Genomic DNA, 24,419 nt, shown 5'->3' with positions numbered 1-24,419 from the left:
CTGCGTTCACTGACGCTCGTAAACTCTATTTGCTCGCGCTCGTGTCACAGCATTGGCGCGCACACATACATCATCTCAAATTGACAGGGATACTCTGTTTTTCTCCAAATATCGGCGGTGGAAACGACTCCACTCACTCTCCATAAACAAACCTGAGTCCCTGCCTGTGACGACCCACGTGTAGTCAGTATCCACACACATTTGAATAAGGGCGGAGTTTACACGTCCCGCCGTGGGTGGCAGCCGTTACAGCCAATGCCCCACACACACACACACAGCAGAACTGTGAGGACACATAATTTGTGTACGGGCTCTTTCAACCTTCACAGCCTTCACCCACTCTTTCTATTAAGGTAGGACACTTTTTTCTGTTTTAATTTAAACACCCTGAACTAACCAAACGGGAGCTGTTGTTAAATTTCACTACCCGGACTAACCCGGGAAAACGAAACGTGCTTGAATAACGTCAGCGCGGGTGACTATGTCCCCACATGGCTTTTGGTTCCTCCGCTTCGCACATGGCTCGGTGTTGTCCGTGTTTAAGTTTCAGCCTCGGTGTCTTTGACTTCTCCTGAGAGACGGGACAGAAAGAACACGGTCCCGCTCTTTGTCACGGGACGAACGGCGGCGTGTGTGTCCTCCTTTTATTGACCGTGTCAGGGGGAAGTTAAATTTAGCGCCAACGTGAAGAAGCGTGATTGTTCTGCCACTGTTCCGTGAAGGGTTTCGTCATCGTCACGCTGTTGTCGGACAGATGGAAACTCGGTGGCACACAATGACATGTCTAACCTTTCTTTTATTTCACCCATAAACCGATGCATCCTGTTTATGTCCCGCTTTTTTTATTTGAGTCATTGTAAAATGATGACCCAGTTTTATCCCCTCATCACTTGTTTAGCTCCACCAACAGAACAAAACTACACCAATATTTACTTTACATTTATAATAATTAGAGAAAAGTAACACATCCCTGCTCTTAAAAGTCTTAATAACTTTAATGGTCAACCCCAAAATAACATTTCTTCTTCAGTGGCTGCTGAAACGTATTGTGTGCTTACCAACAATATTAAACTACTAAATATGAAGTATTATAATGAGAGAAAACAAACACATACTCACTGTGAAAAGCAAAATGTATTGGCGTGTTTGCTTAATTTTGCATACTAACAAATGTTCACTCGGTAAAGTTAAGAGTGTTTTTATTTGATTATTTTATTTTAAAATCATCTACCCCCAAACAACAAAGGACAACAAAGGACAATTTGTGGTGGTCAGTGTTTGGGGAAACTCAACCATGAGCATCAAGATCTCCTCAAAGAATCCCCAGTCACAGAACTAACCAAAATCTAGTGAGACCATAAAGTCCCAGAAAGTGTTATTGTCTTTATCCCGTCTGCACTTAAGCCCATGTTGCTCCTGATGACAGAGTGTGAATGGATGTGATAGAGTAGAGGTGCTGTATGAATGTGAGAGTGAATGACAAAACTGAAGTGTAAAGCAGCTTTGAGTGGTCAGGACGTGTATCCATCACCATCCCAGAGTCATAATAATTTGAATAAAGTAAAGTCCTCTTTTTTTTCTTTTTTTTTTTAAAATGAAAACATATATATAAATAAAATACATATAAATAATACATATTTGAGAATTTACTCAATTGAAGCACCTGATTAGAGTAATGGAGTTTGATAATGTGATTATTTTCCATACAACAAAGAAAACAAATGTTTTATTTCAAGTACACCATGGTGGTAAATCATGGGACGTGTGTGTGTGTGCGCGCTTCTGCTGCCTTCAGGGAAAGCATGTGCGTGAGTGGCTGTAATGAACTTTGCTGTGGTAGCATGTGGTTAGTTGTTGAATCACGGGCCCTGACGGTAGAAAAAGTTGCGGAAATTGTCACTTGAAAGCTTTTGAAGCTTGTTGGTGAGGTGATGACTCAGTTGCAGAAGTGTGGTGTTAATCGGCAGCTCAGACACTGCTTGTGCCGTGTGGCTCACATGTTTTTCCTTTTTGTCACTCTAACTCTACCTGTAAGATGAGATATATATATAAATATATCTCATCTTACAGGTATATCTCAACTTATATATATATATATATATATATATGGGTAAGATTTCTGGTATTCTTTTAAAAATCTCAGTGAGTCAGGGATTCCTCACGTGCTAGTGCTGTTTGCCACTCTACTCACCATGAAGAAAGATGAGTGTACCAGAATAGTGGGTTTGTGTCCAATAACAGCTGACAGGACAGCGACATTGGCCTCCCACTGAGTGCACATTAGCACCTGCTTTAAAGGAGTTGAATTGCAGAGTTATCCTGTGCCATTTGTTAGCACCCCTTCAGGCTGATTGAAGCATGTAACTTGAGTCCTGTCCCTGATCTTATTCATCAGTGCTGTGCAGTCAGTGGATTTGCTTCTGCCAATTCATTGTTCAGCTCTTCATCTGCACCTTTTGAAACAATTACAAACGATGGGCAGCAGGAGACTGGAGCTGTTTCCTGCTGTCTGACCTACATGTTGTTGTGATTAGTGCCTGGCAAGTCTTTTTTCCTCTTTCCGTATTATAAGATGATTACATCCCACTTTTGCAAAGCATGACCGCCACCTCTGTAGCACAGCCACACAGACCTGTGTTTGAATGGAATTGACATCCCTCAAAAACCATCAAGATTTCTATTAGTGTGTAAAATGTAGCTTTAGTAGTTGTTCACGTCTTTAATAAAAACGTAGTTCAAAGCAGGCTTTTAGCCAGCAGGGCATCTGGGCTTCCTGGGGGACACCCTGTACTGAAAATAATAAGAAATTAGGCAGGATGCCCTATTTCTTCCACCCGTTTCCCCCGGTAACCACCAAAATGATGTGATGAAGAATACAAAAACTGTGGCCAGCACGTGCCTGTCTATACCCACTTAGAGTCTGTCCAAGATCAGTTTGGAACACCAATAAAAGGATTCCAACAGGATGTGAGTACACGGTGGACCAGCACCTGTTAAATGCTGGAAAGTCTCTTCGCGCAAAAGTGAAACTTGGCTGTATACACAGCAGATTATGAACTCCCCGCGACATTCACTTCACACCAGAGAACAGCTCATCTGATGCATCTGTTATTCTCTCAATTGCAGCACTAGCGCGTCTTCTACACAAAGATTGAGACCAAGGAGTGAAAACAATGAAATGTGAGCTCTTGAGAATCTGTCAACACATTTTACTAAGATCTACTAGGATCCCCTGTATTTCATCGCGACTGTACTCGATTCTCGTCATAAAGATCATTATGTCTGTGTCATATATGGACGTGGGGATAAAGCTGTGTGTAGAGAAATGATCCAGACTGCGTTGGATACGGAGAGCCCGCTTGGAGACAGAGAAGCGCACGGTGCAGGTGTGGTGCACAATGCAGGAGAGGGAGACGCACAGTGCAGGGGCGGTACACAGAAAAAAATCCTAGCTTTAAAAAAAATTCCGCTTAAGGCCTGATTCAAAGGAAAAATAATGTTTCAACATGAAAGGACTAAAGCATCTCAAGTTAAGTATACCACCTTGTTTGTTATTGTTGGTTCGTTCTAGATTTTTACAGAAACCGCCATGAGCTTATCTGCTATAAAGAACTTGGAGCTGTGGAGTCGGCGGATACATGCTGAAAACTGTATGCTAATATGCAAAAGTAAGTGATTAATTTTAAGGACTTACAAAGTTAAACTTGAAGTCACAACTGTGACAACTTTCACAACGCGATGGCAGGCAGACTAGACAGACTTGCTCTTTTTTGTCAAGGTTGTCAACAATATTTTTTTCACCATGTCACCAGAGGAAACTATAAATTACTGTGGCTCTTTCTCCCCTGGCGTGCATATTGTTGGATTTGGATGTCACTAAGAGGAGGTTAGTCTCTAACAGTGTCAGGCTGATGCCAAACCTAAATTTGTACCGCTCCACAGACTGCAAAGTGCCTGCGTGTACGTGAGACATCTTTGCTAGCTGGCTTGTGACAGGTTTGGTTGAGATAGGGATACTATACCACAACCTGGAGCTAGGTGAGGTTATTATACCACTTTCTATGATTTAATTTTTGAGGATTAGAATGAATATATTAAAATCAGACTGCAGATTAAAATCTGATAACTGTGGAAGAAGGAATAAAGGCAATCCCTGGGGGTTTTTCAGAGCTTGCTAAGTCCTTGTGAAGCCTAAATAATAAAGATGTCTTAAGCTGAGAGTTGAATATTGACTTTGGCATTTAGGTGAAGTTTTACAGTTGTGTTGAGTTAATAGCTGGCCTTGTAACATTAATAGTTGTATGGTGACATTTTCAGATACTCTCCTCCTGGAAGACGCATAATACAGGGGTCGCGTTAACTGAGAATTTTCCGTCAGGGAAGGGATTTTCTTTCTACCATGATGGAAAAATTTGAAGGTTGTCCATCATTTTGAGCTACTGCTCAAATAATTCACACCACTCGTAGACCACCTGTAGCAGTGGCGCCGGCAGCTGTAATCCTCTCCTTTTGATGTGTTTGATTACGCTGCAGCGAGCACCAAGTTTAAGTCCCTGCGGGGCAGAAGGAAGGTTTGAGTTAATTCAGGGCATCTGTACAGAAGGCCAGCTGAGTTCACTTACATTTCCTCGAAATAGTTTGCTTACATTTGTATTATTTTGTAGTTCTGTATATTTGCCGACACAATGCGCTGCAGTGTTTTAGAGAACAGGTGGCTAAAAAAATAATATTTTACTTGTATTTTACTATGACAGAAATTGTTAATTGGCTGATATTTTTGTTAACATGTCAAATTTAAATCAGTAGCATGTAACATTTAAATATAAACATTGTCATTCAAACTAGGGATGAGCCAATACGATTCTCAGTATCGGTATCGGTCCGATAATGGTCAACTCGCTGGATCAGATATCGCAGATATAATATAAGGTCCAATATAATCCTGAAATTCTATACATTAATTCACAAACTTTACTATGCACAGACTGTGAAAATATGCATATGACAATGCTCTCAAATGTCTTGTTTTGTCCACAACCAAAATTATTCAGCTTTAATGATTTCTTAGTTATATGGAGCAAAGAAACCAGAAAATATTCACATTAAAGCAGCTGAAAAATCACAGAAACTGGTTTTAATTCTTTAGAAAGCACTCAAACCGAATACTCGATTATCAAAATAGTTGACAATTAAACGAGTAATCGATTCAGCTCTTATTTGTTACACAGTTGGAGAATTGTGTCATTGCTGCTGTGTACGCACAAACTCTCCCCCTGGTGTGTTTATGAAGACCAAACAGAGGCAGAATATTAACATCAACTGCAACAAAAATCACCAAGTTGTGCAGGAACGCTTGCTCGTGTGGCTCTCTGGTGGTCAAACTACGTACTGCAGATGTTTGAACCTCGAGAACCTGACCAAGACACAACAGCGATGGCTCAACATCTTGGGCTTGCTGACTTATCATTACTAGTGTTGTGGTAAATATCTGTTTAAGTAAGCACATGCTTGCTGTTTAACATATAGTATTCTATCTGTTGGACCTTTGTCCCATCTCACATACCATACAGACCTTTCTCACAGACAGTCGTCTCCCAATCAGACCCAGTTCATGTGGTATGGTTTAGATGCACTTTAACTAATGCATTATAGTGTGTGTGTGTGTGTGTGTGTGTTTAGTCCACTTTTTTTACAGAGCAGTCTCTGTCCTTGCTGAGTGTACACATGACCAGCTACAAAATCCCTTCAGTTGCCAATAATTATCACAATAAAATGTGGGTTGATATTCCTGGGTGATAGTGGTTTTAAACTTCTTTGAGGACAGAAAGTGACTGTTGCTTGTCAAACAGAAACAAATCTGAGACAAAACTTTCATAGCATGTATATACATTGAATGTTGTGCACAAGATAATAATATTGATATAGATTGAACCTCTGTTGTATTGCGATTGATGAAAATAATAATGCCATATATGTGGAGCATCTAAATGTTTTACTCAGAGTTCAATGTTTCTACACTAGTTCAGTTATAAGTCATTGATTTTGTTTGATTGTTGCTTTCCTTAAACATTGTGTCCATTAATATGACCTGAAAGCAACAATGAATGAGTTATAACTCAGACAATTAAAGTATATTGACTTTCTATCACTGTTGTCAAAATACAAAAATCAATATTGTTTTTTTTGCCCATACCCGCAACCCTTGTCATAACTCACCCAAAATCCCTAAACTCTGTCACATACACTGAATGCATTTCCAAAGCATCTACAACCTTTTCCTTGTTCTTTTTTCCCCACTGTCTTCTTCGCTGAGAGAAAACATTGGAATGAAAGTGTGTCACATAACCGACGTGCATGAGAACAAACAGACGATAATCCATTCATAGCACTGTACTCGTATTCAATAACTCCACAACCTATCCTTAAAAATTTTTTTAAAGATGACATTCCATAATTGTTTTTCCTTCAAATCCATCATGATGCTCCACATATCTACTGAGACGGCCTTGACTTGACTTTAGCTTGCTGTTTAGCTTGATTTGTTGCCAAAATGGTCTGTATGTTGTTTTTAAGAAACTTTTGTGGAGTTTCTCTGTTTAGGCAAGGTTTCACACAGTTATCCGAGTGCATGTCTTCCATCAGATTCTGGGTAAAAGACGCCAGGAAAGAAGGGAGCAATAATGTGAAAAAAATGTGGGTATAATTACAAAACAAAACAGAATAAAGAACTCGAGGAACACTCTGAGCACAAACCTCTGCATCTCAACACAAAACTCTAATCATCACCTCCTTGGATGATAAAGATATAATTAAAAATTGCCTTCTCCGAGTTATGCTACTCGTAAACAAACATGGACAATTCATTTAAAAAAAGTACTGAAATTGTGGCTGCAATGTGATAAATAAGTAGATTTAACTGAAGACCGGTCTTTGTATTACTCTGTTTTATAGGCCTTCCTATATGCCTTTTTTTTTTTGCCTGGGTTTCCCCTAATGTTATGGTCTTAAGTTTTAATATTTTTTTAATAGGTAGTGAATTGTATTTCTGTGAAATGTGCTACCAAATAAAATTAATTATGTTGATGTAGAAAACACAGGGGTAGGGCTGGGCTACTGCTATCGTGTATGTCAATATGCAAGTATTGCAAAGGTAACAATATATTTATGCACTGAGTGTGCAAATGGAGACAGATCACATAGTTTTTTTTAAAGGTGCCATATGTTAGAATGTGTTTTCTGATGTAACTGGCAACCCGTGGTTGCTCGGCAGATGAGACTCTACTGACTGCAATGATTGGTAGACAGCGATAGGTGGCGCCACATGCCAAAACATGATTTCAAAACAAAAACATGATTTGCAGTCTGCAAAATATATTTTTTTATGTAAAAATTTTGGCTGTACTGTTGTTGTTGAGTTCTGTTATGTTAAATGAACATTATTCCTGAGTCTCTGTGACATATTAGGAGGATTTTATGGCCAGTTGCTTTAGATTTATTACATAATGCACCTTTAATTAAGGTTTTCACTGAGTATTTCTCTGTTTAATCACAACATTAGAGCTCTGAGAGAACCAACATAGGCTTCAGTCAACGCCTGGACCAGAGTGAGAGCGAGGAAGCCCAGTAATCACACTGCGGTTCTGGTTCTGAAACAGAACCATGTCCCTCTGCACGCACCCATCATTAGTCATTCTGCTAAAAAAAAGAAAAAAAACAGTTGACCCACAAGGAAGACGTGAGTAGTTGAAACAGATCTGTTGCATGAGGCAGAGCCAGCTGGAGGCCACAGCAGTCATTTCAGCTGTGGATTACATGAAGAGAAATGACTTGAGACAGAGTTGGGCAATACTGTGACAGAGCGGAGGAGGACATGGTTCCTGGGTCGCAGCATCTGAGAAGCTTCACGCTTGATACGCTATTAGAATGATGTAGTGCTGGGCGGCATTTCAACATTCAACATTTCTATCACGCTATTTTTCAAAATGTCAACAGCTTCAGAACAGATAAATGCTTAAAGCCCAGACTGAAGAACAGTGGAGCCAAAAACTATTTGAAAAGCATCCCATAATTTTTCTCCTCTGAATCCACACTCGCACAAACGCTTCATTCTCAAAGTCATTTCTTCAGGAACAGATTTGACGACTGTGGAGTGGGTGTTGTGATGTTTATATGTCAGAGAGCAATCGCACATAATGTAACTAAGGATGTGTAGGAGAGGTTTGATGGACTGCTTTGAGATAAAGGGAAGAGGGGAGGGATAGCCAGACACTGAGATGCAAAGAAGGGCGGGTTCAGTATGCAGCAGACAGTGGTATGTCAACTGACCAAAACTGTGTGTGGTATAAATTGAAGCACAGTTCAGTCTTTCTATCAGTTGGACTTGACCAGAGAAAAGAGGGGCCTTTTTTCCACGAGTTGTACTCTGCTGCAAGTAAGTTTTTATGAAAAGACTTTGCTCAGTTATTGGAGCACATGTTTTTCTTGTGAGGTTATTAACTTTTTTTTAACAACTTAACCACAATGTGGCAGGAACTTCTTGAATCCTCCATGTTCCAGTGTTTTAACCATTGGGGTCAATTTTTGTAGAACTGTAAAGACTATGACTCAAAACTTTGGAAGTCAAGTTGTTAGTGTCTGCAACTAGTTATTTTAATTCTAGATTAATCAGTCGGTTATTTAGTCGTTTTTTTCTCTTTGTTTGTTGTATTGGAGAGAAAAGTGGAACCAAGTTAAATTCCTAGTTTGTTGTGCACAAACTTGGCCAATAAAGTTGATTCTGATTCTGATGTAATTACATTATTTTCTTTTGTACATAAAATGGTAATAAATTGACCTCAAACCAGAGATTCAGTTTTCTGTCATAGAGGAGCAAACAAACCTGGAAATATTCACATTTAAAGAACTGAAAGCCAAGAACTTGACTTTGTTACACAAATTGAATTGTCAAATATTATTTGCTGAAATTGTTGCAGCCCTGTGCTATAAAGTTTGAGGTTTTCTTCCACTGTTGTCTATATGCAGCCACCATCCACCATCTGATGCTGAATTGGTTCATTGTCATCGTTTTCTCTTCAAATTTCGATATGTGGCCAATTATTAAATTGATGTTTTGGTCCATACACAAAAGCGGTGCTTTAAAATATAATGGAAATGACAGAGTACAGAGACAGATGGCAGCCGATGATAAAAATGTTGTTGGGTGCAGACATTTTAAGAGTTGAAAACAGGTTTGTTATCTGTGTATTTCAGACTCGCTGCTGCCCCCGATCCATCTCTTGACTGAACACGTGTCTAAACCTTACAAACAACAACCATGACGGCCAGCAGCGCACCGCAGGACAAGTAAGAGAATCTCTCTTTGTTTCAGTGAATATATGTTTTTTTTTTTTTTTTTGCTAATACAATTTATGAGTAACACAGGGTTTTGGATAGGGATGGGCATTTCAACAAAAATGCTAGTTGAGAGGACAAAATAAATAGACTAACATGAAAACCAGGTTGAATTATCTGCATTTGTGTCTGAGAATGTCCATGTGTGTTTTAATGCAAATTAAGATTCGACTTGTCAGAGGAAATTCTCCTCCTGACCACATCACATACTTTAAAACAAAACAACAATGTAAACCTACAGTGACTCCATGCATCCTGGAGCACTTCGACCTAGACTACATCACATGCCCAGGATGAGTTAGAGATAGAATCATCAGTTTCTTAACCATGTATCTTTTAAATATACTCATGAATTGTCACGTTAACTGCAGCAACCTTTCATATTGGTACAAATGATTGAGTATTCATGTCCATCTCTAAATACTGGCTTTATTTATGTACTTTTGTGACCATTCTTTTTTTCATTTTCTTTCCCAGATACAATGCAGTATGGATCATTCTCTTCATCCTGGGTCTGGGAACTCTCTTACCATGGAATTTCTTCATGACTGCAACAATGGTAAACAAAGTTGTAATTCTCTGGAATGAGCCCTGTTGGTGGTCCTGTGGTGCTCCATTTAAGTCTTTTTTTTTAAACAAGCAAACAAAGATAGTGTATTTACCTTTCCTTTCAAAACCACATGGTTTCACTCAGGATGGCTGACCTGACCCCAGCCAGGTGGATTTCTCTGATCCCTCACCAATCTCTTTGAGCCTTAAAGGGTTAACTTCTTAAAAAGTGGACTCTCAGTTTAATTTTCCTGGGAGAGATAATATGGTCCTGCCCTTGGGCTGCAGTCACAACAGCTTGCATCACTTAACTCAGTTACACAACTCAATACCTTTAGGTTGTATACCTAAAAGCAAGATGGTCTTACCCTAACCCTTTCACACAAGCTTAACATGTATCACATGAACATTTGGTTGTTTCTATTCCTGCAACATTAAATAATGTGTTTTAGTTCATTATTTTTGTTAAATACAGCCGAAAGCAGTAATATGACACAAACTTTTCAATTGAGTATGAATTCAATCACTAAGTCGTTTCTGTTAAGTTGCAAGTGCAAATAACCATCATGATGAAATGTCTACCCCTCTGTTTCACCAGTACTTCACCAGCAGACTGAAGGACTCGCCCACCGATCTTTTGTTCAACGAGACGGCCAACGTGACTGCGGAGGGGGGAGACACTCGCAATGTCCTGGAGTCGAAGTTTAACAATGTGATGACTCTGTGTGCCATGGTGCCTCTGCTCATTTTCACCTGCCTCAACTCCTTCATACACCAGAGGTATCCACCCTGCCGTACACTCGCATGTTCACACTAAACTCAGCCATTGTGCAATTTTATATCTTAATGACAGGTTTGTTATATATATATATATATATATATATATATATATATATATATATATATATATATATATATATATATATATGCAACCAATGTTTGGTTTATCAGAGAAAGAGATCTGGTTAATTAGGAATTCGAAGGTTGTTCAAGGCAAATTCTTCACCTTTATTTGTCTTCCTGCCTTCGTGCTTATCTTTCATTTCAGTCCTTCCACACACCACTATAAGTTTCATAGTCCTGTTATGTGTACGTCTTACAATATGTTTGCTTTAATCAGAGTAGGATTGAGACAGATCTTGGGTGGACCCCGAACACGGCCGTCTCTTCCCCTGCACAAATACACTAAGGAATGCTATTTATGTTCTCTGCTTTACCCCTTCTTTCATTCATCTCTCCCTGCTCTCTTTGTCTCTATATATAATATATTTACTGTTTCATTTCTGCTCGCTGCTTTTTCTCACAAAAATCTCTCTCGTAAAATTCTCACAGACCTTGTTCTATTTTCTTTTATTTTTCTGTTGAAATGACTTGTAACTTTTCAGAATAAAATCCCTGTTTCTTGTTTCCAGTTCTATACGTTGCAAATAGTTCACTTCTGATCTCTGTCTTAATTGCCTTCCCATGTTATATATATGTGAACTCTTGATTATGTACGACTTGGATTGGTGAAATTGTCTGCGTGTGTGCCTCAGGATCCCTCAGAAACTGCGGATCTCTGGCAGCCTGACGGTCATTCTAGTGGTTTTCCTGTTGACGGCTGTGTTCGTCAAAGTGGACATGGAGCCAATGCCCTTCTTCACCGTCACCATGATCAAAATCATCTGCATCAACTGTGAGTTTCACACGTAAAATATCATCTGCCTGTTAACACGGCGGAAAGTCTTTATATCTTTTTTTCAAGCTGACACATAACAGGCCCTCGGCTGTTTGAACTTCATCCACAGTGCTGTAATAAGATGGGGTCGGGTTTATTAATCATCCCCCCCAACATAGATTGTTATTCCTTCATTGGCAGTTGTTTCTGTAACTAGAGTGAAAAGGGGTCAGATTTAATTATTCTTGTTTTTACTGTGGGTGTGTTAGGATTTCTAAGAAACTGCAGATGTGACACAGCCTGGCAGCAGACCACATTCAAACCAGTGAGGCTAGAGAAGGGGAACACCTTTCCTTATAATCCATCAACATAGCAACACAAAAAATACATCTACAAAACAGAAACTTTACATGTGCTGCCTCATCTGCAGTGATGTTGCACTGGGCTGCCATAATTTAGTTGTTCTCGAACTCATTCAAATGATTTGATGAATGATTTCCATGTTTCTTCCCCCTTTTTTTTTGTGATCAAAATCATCTGCATCCACTCTGTGCTGGGAAAATCCCTCTCTCATGAATACACAAACACATGCTGTCGTACGACGCTGAGCTTCAGAACAGTCCATAAACTTACTGTGTTAGTTTATTTAGCCAAGACTCCACGAGCAGCAGGGATAAGCTCATCCTCCTCCTTGTTCTCTGTTGGGCTGTTCCTGACCCCCAGATCTTCATAAGGAACATCCCATCGTGTTTCATTTAGAGAGAAGGACTTTGTGACCCTGAGGCTTTGATATCTGTTCTGGCACATTCCTTTTTGTGGATACTCGTTACCAGATTTCTGAAGCTAATTGAATTCCAAACATGTGTAACACATTTTTATCTACTGGTGGTGCAACTTTGTATGAGAAGGCCTTATTGACTCTGTAAAATGAGATAACAGTTACATAAAACATTGACTTTGCTCCATGTTGTTTTCAGAAAGGTCATCATCTTTGAGGCTCTTTTTCTGATGTGTTGGAACAGCATTTGTTTTTCCTTTTCTCATTCTTATACTTTTTTTTATTGTTTTCTCTCCCCAGCATTCGGGGCGATTCTTCAGGGCAGCCTGTTCGGTCTGGCAGGGATTCTGCCTGCGTCCTACACCACTCCTATCATGAGTGGACAGGGGCTGGCCGGTGCCTTTGCTGCTTTCTCGATGATCTGCGCGCTGGCCAGTACGTCTCACACACAAATCACTAGGAAGTCTCCTCTTATAAATACTGTCACAAAATGGTGTCCAACACAACTGACCTACTATGGCTGTACAATAACATTTTAGGATGTAGTATGGGACAACAGTAACTGGCTGCTGTTTGAGATATTTTCCTCCAAACTGAATCAGGAATATAGAATTAGTTGCTCAGAATTTGAGGTTGTTTCAGAAACAATATTAGTAGTATGTAGTACATTTCAAATTGGCCTTTTTGTGTTTGCTGCTTTAGAAAAATAAGCTCATGAGGCTGCAAAGGTGAAGTATTAAAAGTATTGTTCTTAAAACCGCAGTGAGTAAAATGTAAATATAAGCAATTGTCCATCATCTTCAAACCATTGTCAAATCAGTTCACACAATCCTGATAAATCTGACCAGCTCCACATGGCTCTATTTATAGTTTCTCAGTATAGCTGTGTGCAGATTTAGTCACGTAGCATTGTGCTAGTCAAGTGAGACCGCCGTAAACGCAAAGAAGCACCAACAAAAAGTTTTGGAAGTGAATTCTACTGCTCAAAACCCTCTTCTGCACTGCCTCGGTCAGAGCTGATAGTTTTGCTTGACAGAGCCTGTTTTCAATCGAGGATGCAGCATACAAACAATGTTTGGGTGTTTCTGTTTATGAAGACTCAATAGAGGCAGAATGATATTAAAAAATAGAATCACCGGGGCAGCGGTGGCTCAGTTGGTAGAGCACCTGCCCCATATGCTGAGGCTGTAGTCCTCGCTGCAGGCGACCCTGGTTTCGAATCCCGCACCTAGCGGTCTTTCCTGCGTGTCATTCCCCATCTCTCTGCCTCCCGTTTCCTGTCTCTCTATACTATGCTATCATTAAAGGCAAAAAGGAAAAATAAAATAAAAAATAAATAGAATCACCAACATTTGCGCACTGTTTAATTAATTGTTTTAAATCAACACTAATGAGTCTATGTGTGTGTGTGTAGGTGGTTCAGCCTTGCAAGACAGTGCTTTTGGTTACTTCATCACAGCCTGTGTTGCCATTCTCCTGGCCATCTTCTCCTACTTCGTCCTGCCCAGGATGGTAAGACTGTTTCACAAAGTTGAAAGATTTTTTTTTTTTTTTTTTTAATATGTGGTATTTGTTTTGCTACCACTACTGCATTTCACTCTCATTTACTTTGTGCTGTGTAAAGTTAAGATAATGTCACTGTAGTCTGTGACCTCCTGTCCTTTGTCTCCACTGGCTCAGAGGGCTCGCCTCATTGTCGTTGTTTTGTAACAGGAGTTTTTCCAATACTACATGGAGAGTAATAGATCCAGGCCCTCTGCTGACGAGGAAAACAAGATGGACTTGCTTAAGAAAGGTAGATTCAGTGTGCTCAAATATTCAGGTTTTACTTAGCAGTTATCTTTGTTTCTAGAACTGACTAGAAAAACTCCCACAGATGTATTAATGTTAGTTGCACCTTAAGAATTGCTCTTTTTTACCATTCACAATATGATTTACTGCAATTTTCAGATCACATGAGGTGCAATATTTATCCAAGCCAAAATGTGTATTAATAATAACATTTTTAGATTGAATATTGTCCTGACCTACACATCATGTTCTACAGACAGAAGAAAACATGTTTTCCATACGCAGTAGTTATTTTAATGTGTTTTTTCAAACACCAATCTTTCTAATATTGCAAATCATACCGCAATTGCAATTTCAGTCAAAATAATCACAATTAGATGTGTATTGAAAATCGTTCCGCCCCAGCACTGACTGTGAAAGACTGTTTGGTTCCGTCCTTTCTGACCAGTGAGACCAATCGAGCATGTGACAGAGTCATGAGAACCCCATGGTATAAAACAAAGTAAATGTTGCGTAAAAAAGATATTTGCCTTGATATGGCTAACACAATAATGTTTGCTTCTTAGAAACTCCAGCAGAGAAGCGACCTGCGGGTCTGATGGAAGACGAGGCCAAACCCACCATCTCTGTGTTTAACATCTTCAAACAGGTGAAACGATGGCTTGATCACGTCACTGATTTTTAGATCCTGCAGTTATAACTGTGGATGCAGCCCTGCCCTCATGAAACTGATGATGCTCTTTGATGCTTTAATCAGATCTGGGTGATGGCTCTGTCCGTGTGCTGCATCTTCACCGTCACCATCGGAACATTTCCGGCTGTGACCGCCGATGTCCGCTCCACAGTTGCTAATGGAGGTGCCTGGGGTGAGTATTTATTTCTTTATGGCTGGGCAGGTTTCCACAGTACTGTCTGTGCTGTCGCTGTAAAGCCTGGCTCAGGTTGGTATCAAACAGAAAACAGCAGAGCTGTGTTCTCACAGTCACATGTGGAAGAAGCACATTTTTTACTTTTAACACCCAATCTTTAGTTTATCTGCCACCATCGCCACACTATTAACACTGATAAACACATGATTGACTCCTAACTCTTTTATTCTAGTAGATAACTTTATTATCTCCGTGTGGCAGTTGAGTTTGCAGCACAATCACACTCACAAGGCATTTTGTTACAGGACAACAGTCAACATGGTTACACTTATCTTCCTATACTCTCACTAGCACAAACCACACTGCACCATGGGTGTGCCTGGGCCAGCTGGATGACTGGCTTATTTTAACTCATTTAGTACCTTTATGGCTTGTGGAATAAATCAAAATTGGCTCTGTTTTTGGTCGAAAGAGGGGGTCAGAAAAAACGTCTAGCGGTCTCCATGTCACTCACGCACACACTGACCATGGACACATCTTCAGATTACGAGTAAAAAGTGCTTCACCTTGTGATCAAAGATGAAATTAATTAACCTGAACACTGTGAGGAAACCACAGATTATCTTGCTTGTGTGTGTGGTGAGGCAGTGAATGATTACATTGGAACAGGGAACAGTCACTGTTTGTGTTTTATATCAATTTTCACCCAAAATATAGTGGGATTTTATGTATTTAGTCCATATCGGCTGGACCTAATTTCTCTCCTCTGTATTAAACAGTGAGCCAGTAATTTGACACATGAGAGTGAAAACATTCAGATGGAAAAGTGCCACATTTTATCCCTTTACAAACAGTCATCCCCTAATTTATGATGGAATAAACCTGTTTTCCCCCCAATGTGAAGATTGTTGACAGGGAGAATATGTAATCCTCTCCCTAGAAAGATGAACCTGGAAAAAGAAACGTTTCATACTTCATCTTAAATAAAGAAAAGCTTTCAATTTCACACATTTGCCTGATTTGGTTTTCCTTTTTTTTTTTGTAGTACATTTTTGAGCCTAGTAGTGTGAAATAAGATTTTTCCTCTTGTAGAAGGTACTTTAGTGACAGCCTCTGATCTGCAGCTTCTCCTCCTGTCTTTCATTCATCCTCATTCATTTCCATGTTGGCTTGTAATGAAGTGTAGCTGAAAAGTTTGCAGCTTTTTCCCACATGGAGCACAGATTCTATTCTTGGGTTTGGAGTCACACGACCTGGAGTCACAGCAAAAAGAAACTACAAAGCAGTTAGTAGAAGTAGTACATCAGGATGTTTTGATATGAATCAGAATCACAGCTGGAATCCTTACAAACAGCTGTGAACCCAAACTGACAGTAGCTTCTGTTCCTCACACTCTCTGCTCCACCTTTCAAAGCCACAGCGACGATGGTTGTTGTTAACAGCAGCGTGTTTGTTATGCTTCATATTCACAGATACGTACTTCATCCCCGTGTCATGTTTCCTCCTCTTCAATGTGATGGACTGGGCTGGCAGGAGTCTGACGGCCGTCTGTATGTGGGTCAGTGAAACACAAATACATTCTCTATCAACATGCTCTGTACGATAGAGGTCAAATATGTACATTTAAATACTCACTATGTGGTGTGTATATGTATATATCGGGGTTTGTACATGAACAACCTGGAAAAGTTTTGGAAATTGAAAATGCATTTTCTAGGTCCTTGAATAGTTAATGAAAAACAACATTTCCTGTAAAGTTTTGGAAAAGTCATGGAAATATTGCATGGATAATATTTTGGATGCGTAAAACATAAATAAAATGATGTAATGTGAGATTAAAATTTAAACGGAAACAAGCCGATCACTGGCGCCGTGCTTAGCGACCCTCCAGTCCTCACATGGATTTTGAGGTGCTCTATTCAATGACAACATGCCAGGAAAGTGTAGTTTCAACGAGTGTGATATGATTTAACTGCGTCAATGCAAATAAGGCGTACGGAGATGATCATTCAGTCCTGGTGTGTGGGTTTCGCCGGCTAACACAAAATGAGAAGAAAACGGAGAAGCTAAAAACACAGGGCAACACACTTCCGGGGCGTTCTTACTCGGAGGTAAAAAAAAAAGGAGACAACAATTCACATGCAAACAATGCCACACAGTGGCTGCAAGTGTATATTGCAGGCGTGAACCAAAACGTGAACAACAAAAAAGCCCTTACAGAATACAACCACTTCCTCTCTTTTAACCATTACTTAAAGCGTTACTCAAATAATAATTCAAATCAATAAGTATGAAAGAAAGTTACAACAGAGTGGCTTTTTGCGGAGAGCTTTAAACTTAGGCTACTGAAAGACGCAGACCACGGACGTGCAAAATGCTGATAATGAAAGATGTGTCGCAACAAACTGCAAATGTTTTTTTATTTGACGAAAGTCTTAACAAAGATTTGCAGTCAAAACAAATGGACATTCATGGAAGACTGTGGGATGGCACTGATTTTTGGTTTTGGAAAGTCAATGAAAGGTTATAGAGAAGTCATTGAAAAGTCATGGAAAACTATTGTTAAAAAAGTGTACGAACCCTGTGTATATCCAATCCAACTTTATTTATAAAGCACTTTAAAAACAACAACAGCTGAAACAAAGCTGTTGTTTTTTTATTTGCACATCAAATAAAAAAAACCATAACACCTAAGAACAAACACATACGGTAGAAAGTATAAAAACAGCACAAACAAGTCATAGTGAAGATTTATATTTACAACAAAATACAATATTAGCACAGCTTCACTGTCTCTCCTCTAGATACAGGATGAGGAACATCTTCTCAGATTGAACATTGGACGTCATTAATGATCAAAATAGACCGATTTCCTTGAATTATCAGTAACCATTAACTTAGCCTTCCCCAAAACCTTATCCTGGAATGCAGAATTCCACAAACGTCTAATTTCCCATAATCCACAGCAAATGGTCAAATTGAGTTAAGTCTCTCTGTACAACGTGAGTACAGTTAGTTTAAAGTGGTCTGACCTGCACTGGAATACAGCCTCTTGGGGCCAAATTGAGGCAGATAGCAGGAGAGTCAGCTGCTCCAGGATCATGTGAGCTTATTTATCTTTAGATAACAGGATCCTGACTGTCAGGGCACACACGCTCGCATACACTTTACTGTAACTGGCTGGTTCAGATCCAAAAAACCAAAGATAAATGACAATGCCTAGATACATGATAACTGCGAAATCTCTCATCGCAGTTGTTTAATTAGGTCTCTTCTCATTTCTCTGCCCACCAAGTAGTTGAGTTATGAGAGTGTTGCTGTATGGGGCAAATAAATATCTTCTCCACAATATTTATCACGCGTGTTGATATTGTGTTAACTATCGTTTTTGGATATATTGTGCAGTCTTACTAATTAATACAGTTTGGTTTGCTCACACACACAGAACTCTTCTTTATGTGAGCATTTCAGCACCAGAAATGATTGTTGCTTGGTACTTCCTAGTTGCTGCCCGACTGTAGATGTAACGTCCTGATATGTGGCAAGGTTTAAGATTAATTTTTGGCAATTTATTTGAACAAATGGCATGAATCAAAAACAATCTGATAAATAAATAGACTGGAAGGTGTTAGACCTTTGTTTTACACGTCACAGATCAGCCCCTGAAGTGTTCACTCTTTGTTTATCTCCGTCTTTTTTTTTTCTCTCTCTCTCTCTCTCCAGCCGGGCAAAGACAGTATGTGGCTTCCCATCCTGGTGGTTCTGCGAGTCATCTTCATCCCCCTCTTCGTGCTGTGTAACGTCCAGCCTCGTCACTACCTCCCTGTGCTGTTTGGCCACGACGCCTGGTACATCATCTTCATGATCTTCTTCTCCTTCTCCAACGGATACCTGGCCAGCCTCTGCATGTGCTTTGGACCCAAGTAAATAACACACACACACACACACACACACACACACACACACACACACACACACACACACACACACACACACACACACACACACACACACACACACACACACACACACACACACACACTGGGAACCATCATTACTACTGGCCTAATCTTAACCCTGACCCTAAACTCAGCCTTAAAATGTAATCATTTACATTACATAGTCTCCATACACACTGGCCGTTTCTCAATACCCAAGTATGCCAGTATGTACTTGCTTACTTGGAAAGTACATACTTGAGAAGTATGACTGAAGTACATACTTGCCAAGTACGGGAGTACACGAGCACGATTCTTCAATTGGAACAGCAGTGTACTTCCTTATTCTACTGTTTGAATGGCGGGTGGCGCGAAGCATTTAAGCCTCATTACCGCCACCTACAGTGTTGATGAATGAACATATAAAATACATATATATATATATATATATATATATACATATATTGTTGTTATTTTCACATTTTAAATGTTATACACTATAAAATAGTGTCCATTATATGTAAATACATATACAATGACAGTGCGACTCTAATATAAATCTAAAATTCAAAGATACAATGAATGAAACATTAATATTATACAAAAGTTCACACTGTCAGGTCAAAACGTTTGCATTAAAAACAAAACAACATGTCAACAACAAATCTATCGATCACACCAAGTATGTAATGACGGAGCCGTCTGAACCAGCGGATCATTTCATCAGGACAGGCCGAGGTAACGCTGCTCTGTGCCGGGCACTGTGAGCACCGAGCGTCCGCCGAGGCGGAGCTGATCACCTCCGACAGTGCTGCTGTCATACTATAAATATGTCATATCTTATTACACAAACCACATGTTTGGATTCTAAATGACTAATTTCTCGCCTCTAATGATTTCAGAACTGCGTTCCGGGACACAGAAATATATTTATTTCAGGTTTATATTTGTATTTTATCCTGCTATGTTCCACCGAAATGCATTCTGGGATATATGGCTTTCCCAAGTACGCTCAAGTCACCACCCGATGCATACTTGGTAAAATGGGCGGAGCGAGAACACTACCGGGTATGAGAACCGTACTCGCTGCTCGCGTTCTTGAGAAATGGAACAGAACTTGACTGAGGCTGATGACATTTTCACAAGTACGGACAAGTACGCACAAGTATGGATATTGAGAAACGGCCACTGTCTCTCACTGAAAACATGGCTACCAGTGTAGACACAAGTAGGCCTGTCACGATAACAAATTTTGCTGGACGATAAATTGTCTCAGAAATTATTGCGATAATCGATAATATTGTTGTTCTGAGATAATTTTCATCTAATACAATGATAATGGTATAATAATGCAGTTACAGCTTTTCAAAGAGAAATAAACTTTTATTTTTTAAAGAATATTTAACACTAGAACAAAGCAATAAATAAAATGGGTTAGCTGCACTCTGCTGTGGTAGGCTATCCCAGGAGTCCCCCCTCCCCACACACCATGCGACTGACAAGTGACTGACATGAGGGTTCACTCATCGTTACTCTGGCTTTACACGGCAATGCTCCAGGGTGAAACAGACAAAATGTTTTATGAGATGGGCCTTTCGTTTAGACAGCGACGGCGTTTTTGGGGCTTAAAAACGCAAAAAAATGAACCCACCCTCCAGAGTGGAAATCTTAAAAACACTCCGCTGTCGCGTTCCCGTCTAAAGGGGTGAAAACGCAAAAGTGTTTTCTGAGCTGCTCACGCTGGCACGACGCTGGCACGACGCTGGCTATCCTCCTGTACGCTGACGTCAGATCCATGTGCCGTACAGACAAACAACAACAAACATGTGGATTAGAATCCATCAGTCGCACATTCAAGTTGCCTTAGCTGCCCTAATACATATCCAGGAGTCATTTCAGCAATTACGCCGAGTCAATGTTTTGATTTTCGACTGTGGGCTACTCGGCGCTACTAGAGAGAAGTAGAAGGAAGTTTCAGCGCATGCGCGCGCTCCTGGTGTTATTGTATGGCAGTGCTTCACAGCGCCACCTAGCCACCTGGCATGCATACTACATCAAATTTCACACACTTTAGGACCCGAGAGAGAGAGGGAGAGAAAGAGAGACGGGGAAAACAAAAAAGCATGCAAATGGCATTTATCGCGGCCAGAAAAATTATCGCGATCATTTTAATTATCGTGCGATTAATTGATTTATTGAATATCGCGACAGGCCTAGACACAAGGAACTGGCCTCTCAACAAAAGACTTGCCTCATAAAATGTACACCTGCTTCAGTTGACAATATTATTATTAATATATCTCCCTCTTAGACTAGTTTGTAAATCACTCGCTTTCTCACACAAAAGTCCATAAAGAAAATCAGTGATTTTACATCATGGCACATGAGTTGTTAATCCACCGCTGCCTCCATCTGTAAATTCACATGTTCACTGTAAGTTATTTGGTGACTTGTTGTTTTAAAATCCCTTGTTCAGATTTACCAAAGTGACAGAACAGCACCTCCTGTGTTCCTGCAAGCTACTAATGCTGATTTTCTCCATGGACATTGGTGTGGGAAAATGTTCTTTAAGATATGATAGAATTTATTATGTGAGCCTTGTTCTTGAGTGAGTGTCTGCTGCTGCCATGGTCAAACAGTACTTACACATCTTTAACTATCCTTTTAAAGAAGGGTTGGGCAACATTTTTTTTAACAAATTTAAAGGAAGTGAAATGATGATTCTTTGATTTGTATATATATATATAAATATAAATATATATGGTTGAGTCTATATAAAAACATCTGTGACTTAACTTTTTTTAATGTAATTTGTAGTGCTGTCAAACGTTAATACCGTTTAACAGCGTCAACGTTTACGCACGCCGTGTTTCCATGGCAGCTGACCGGAAAAAGACTTGCGTGACGTCATGTTTTACGTGACTCTGGATTGTTAAGATGAGTCTGTAAAGTAACGCTAAACTTTAAAAACTGAGGCACACATACGCAGTACACAAGTACGCTGGTTATTTGTAGCGCTGCTGTTTTCATTTGATAAACAGACCACTCCAGTTCCACTGTAGGTGCGCTAACGGCGCTAAAAGGAGCTAATGCAGCTAACGGAGCTAACTGGCGGAACGGTGCCTGGACTCCGCTGTCGTGACACGTAAACATGAGGTCACACGCGTCTTTCTCCGGTCAGTCGTCATGGAAACGTGTCATGCATTAACGCGCGTTAACCTATTGCAGCACTAGTAATTTGTGAACTCACTTAGACACTTCCTGTAGCTACATCATAATTCTGCTGTTGCTGCTACTGTTATTGTTTATTTTTTTCACTTTAAACATTTGGTCTTACCTCACATGAACATAAAGCAGAATATATTCTTCTTGAAGCTATAAAACCTCAGCAGACACACTTCTTGTTTTAATCGTGAAAAAAGCTTCAAACCGATTTATCGATTATCAAAATAGATGTTGATTAATTAAGTAATCGGTTAAATAATCGAGTTATTATTTCACCTCTAGTAGTTTTTTTTATATTGTCTTAATTATGTGTAAATCAAGTCCAGACGGCATCCAGTAAACGTGGAGCTGGTGGTGCAGGAACAGGTGTGATTGAGAATGCAGGCCTGTGTCAGGCAGTTGTTTAGAGAGCACAAATCAAATATGCAGCATTTCAATACTGAAGGATAATGTTCGTGAGAAGTCAAGATTATGTGCAGATCGGGAATGTAATTGGTGAGAAGATAACACTGAGAAACTATTTTACCGATGGTATTTGTTCATATTTAACAGTTACACACTACAGATGCACATTTCATAATGTCAAACCTTTCCTTTTATTGATAAGGACTTCTCCTTCATTACAGACACCATTTAATTCAATGACAAACCACTTCTTCCCCCTCTGTTGTGTCTGAATAGGAAGGTGGCTCAGCATGAAGCAGAGACGGCAGGAGCCATCATGGCCTTCTTCCTGTCGCTCGGCTTGGCGCTGGGCGCTGCAGTGTCGTTTGCTTTCCGGGCCATGATCTAAATCCTGCAGCAGACGTAGAGTAGACCACGTCTCTGAGCCTCTCCAGGGAGAAACCTGTCAACATCTGGACTAACTGTGCAACAATTCTCTTAACTGAGTGGAGGCAGCGTGGCCCAAGACCAGAGAAAGCTCGGTCTTCGGCAGAGATTCGTCTCATCTCATCACCACGGCAACAAAATGAGCTGAAAATGTTACTGAATATTTTTGTTTTTATTTCCTGTAAACACAACAGCTTCTCTTGTTTCTGCAGGAGTTTTTTTAATTCTGATTATTTTTTATTAATGCTACTGATCAAAGAGAGTGTTTTTTCTCTGAGTTCAAACCAAATGTGTAGAAAAAAACAAAAGAAGAAAAAAGTAGTGGAGTGGAGTCGTTGTGGAGGAAGTTTTTAGTGCATTTCAAATTCTACCAGATACCAGACTCCTGCCAAACCATGAGGCCTGAGCAGTGACTGTGGACGAGCCTGAGCACCATCACAGAATCCTCATTCGTTCATAAAAATGTTCTTTTGCACACAATTATAGTCAAAATAAAAGGGTTGGGTTGTATCACGGTGGTTAAACACGTCGTTAGTCTTAACACATTTGTATACGTGAGGCTCTTTGTCGGCTCGTCTGCGCTGACTGTTTTTAAATGTAACTCTTTTGTAAACGTGAGCAGTGCAACGCTGCAGCTTTTAACTCCATTCAAACCAAATAACACAAAAGACGTGTGGGAAAACGAGGAACTCTGCAAGGAGGTCATGATCTGTAAAAAAAAAAAAAAAAAAAAAAGCGCTTTGCTCCCTCCAACTCTTTCAGTATTAACGCAGAGCGTCTGAAAACATCCTGCATAACAAGTGGATAAAAATCTCAGTGAATGTTAAGAATGCACTGAATCCTAAAGACGAGGTTGAAACCAATCTGGGCCACTTGACTCGATAGAAACCTCTGTATATAATAATTATTATTTTTTAGCCATTATTTGTAGGCTTTCCTGTTGTTTTTAAGTGAAGTTTTGCCTTTTTTTTTTTTTTTACTATTGCGTGTTTCTTTGATTTGAAGAAAAAAAAAATCCTCAGTTATTTCAGACGTCACATTTTTCAGGCCTTATTTCTTTTGTTACTGCGTCTTCCTGATAAAATACAATCATGACTGTAAATGAGCCAATGTGAGTGAGACTTGAAAAACCTTATTCTGCTTATTTCTTTTTAAACATGTAGGATAATTTTGTACTAGAAGTAGTACTTTTGTTTTAATACAAAAATGAATGAGATTAGATTCCCAACAGCCTGTTCTTTTTGTCTTTTTATTTTTGTGGCCTTTTGATGCTTTTTTTATTTAAAGAAAAGAAAAAAAAGTCTGCTTTAATCATCATTCATAACAGCCTGTTTCTTTATAAGCACAATATTTGTCAGCTCTTCCATATTTGAAGTTGAAGACTATAAAAA

General features: G+C 39.7%; 1 protein-coding gene across 1 annotated transcript; it reads left to right on the top strand.

The window, feature by feature from the left end:
- The first annotated feature begins 250 nt into the window (after nucleotides 1-250).
- Nucleotides 251-24,419, top strand: LOC310934432 (equilibrative nucleoside transporter 1-like). Its single transcript, XM_083898160.1, has 13 exons — nucleotides 251-353; nucleotides 9,250-9,342; nucleotides 9,868-9,949; nucleotides 10,538-10,719; nucleotides 11,475-11,614; nucleotides 12,675-12,809; nucleotides 13,789-13,886; nucleotides 14,088-14,169; nucleotides 14,732-14,814; nucleotides 14,923-15,031; nucleotides 16,507-16,592; nucleotides 18,758-18,957; nucleotides 22,879-24,419. The coding sequence occupies exons 2-13, from the start codon at nucleotides 9,314-9,316 to the stop codon at nucleotides 22,988-22,990; spliced, it is 1,338 nt and encodes a 445-aa protein (XP_083754286.1). The 5' UTR covers nucleotides 251-353; nucleotides 9,250-9,313; the 3' UTR covers nucleotides 22,991-24,419.

Source organism: Microchirus variegatus (assembly GCF_963457635.1).
Source record: "Microchirus variegatus genome assembly, chromosome: 11".
NCBI lineage: Eukaryota > Metazoa > Chordata > Actinopteri > Pleuronectiformes > Soleidae > Microchirus > Microchirus variegatus.
The sequence above is the reverse complement of the archived record's forward strand: the minus strand, read 5'-3'. Positions and strand labels throughout refer to the sequence as shown.

Excerpts from the sequence above, each read along its gene's own strand:
- LOC310934432 (XM_083898160.1), top strand. The coding sequence starts at position 9,314 with ATGACGGCCAGCAGCGCACCGCAGGACAA. Across the intron at positions 9,343-9,867 it reads AGCAGCGCACCGCAGGACAA|ATACAATGCAGTATGGATCA; the intron begins GTAAGAGAATCT and ends TTTCTTTCCCAG. Across the intron at positions 16,593-18,757 it reads TGACGGCCGTCTGTATGTGG|CCGGGCAAAGACAGTATGTG; the intron begins GTCAGTGAAACA and ends CTCTCTCTCCAG.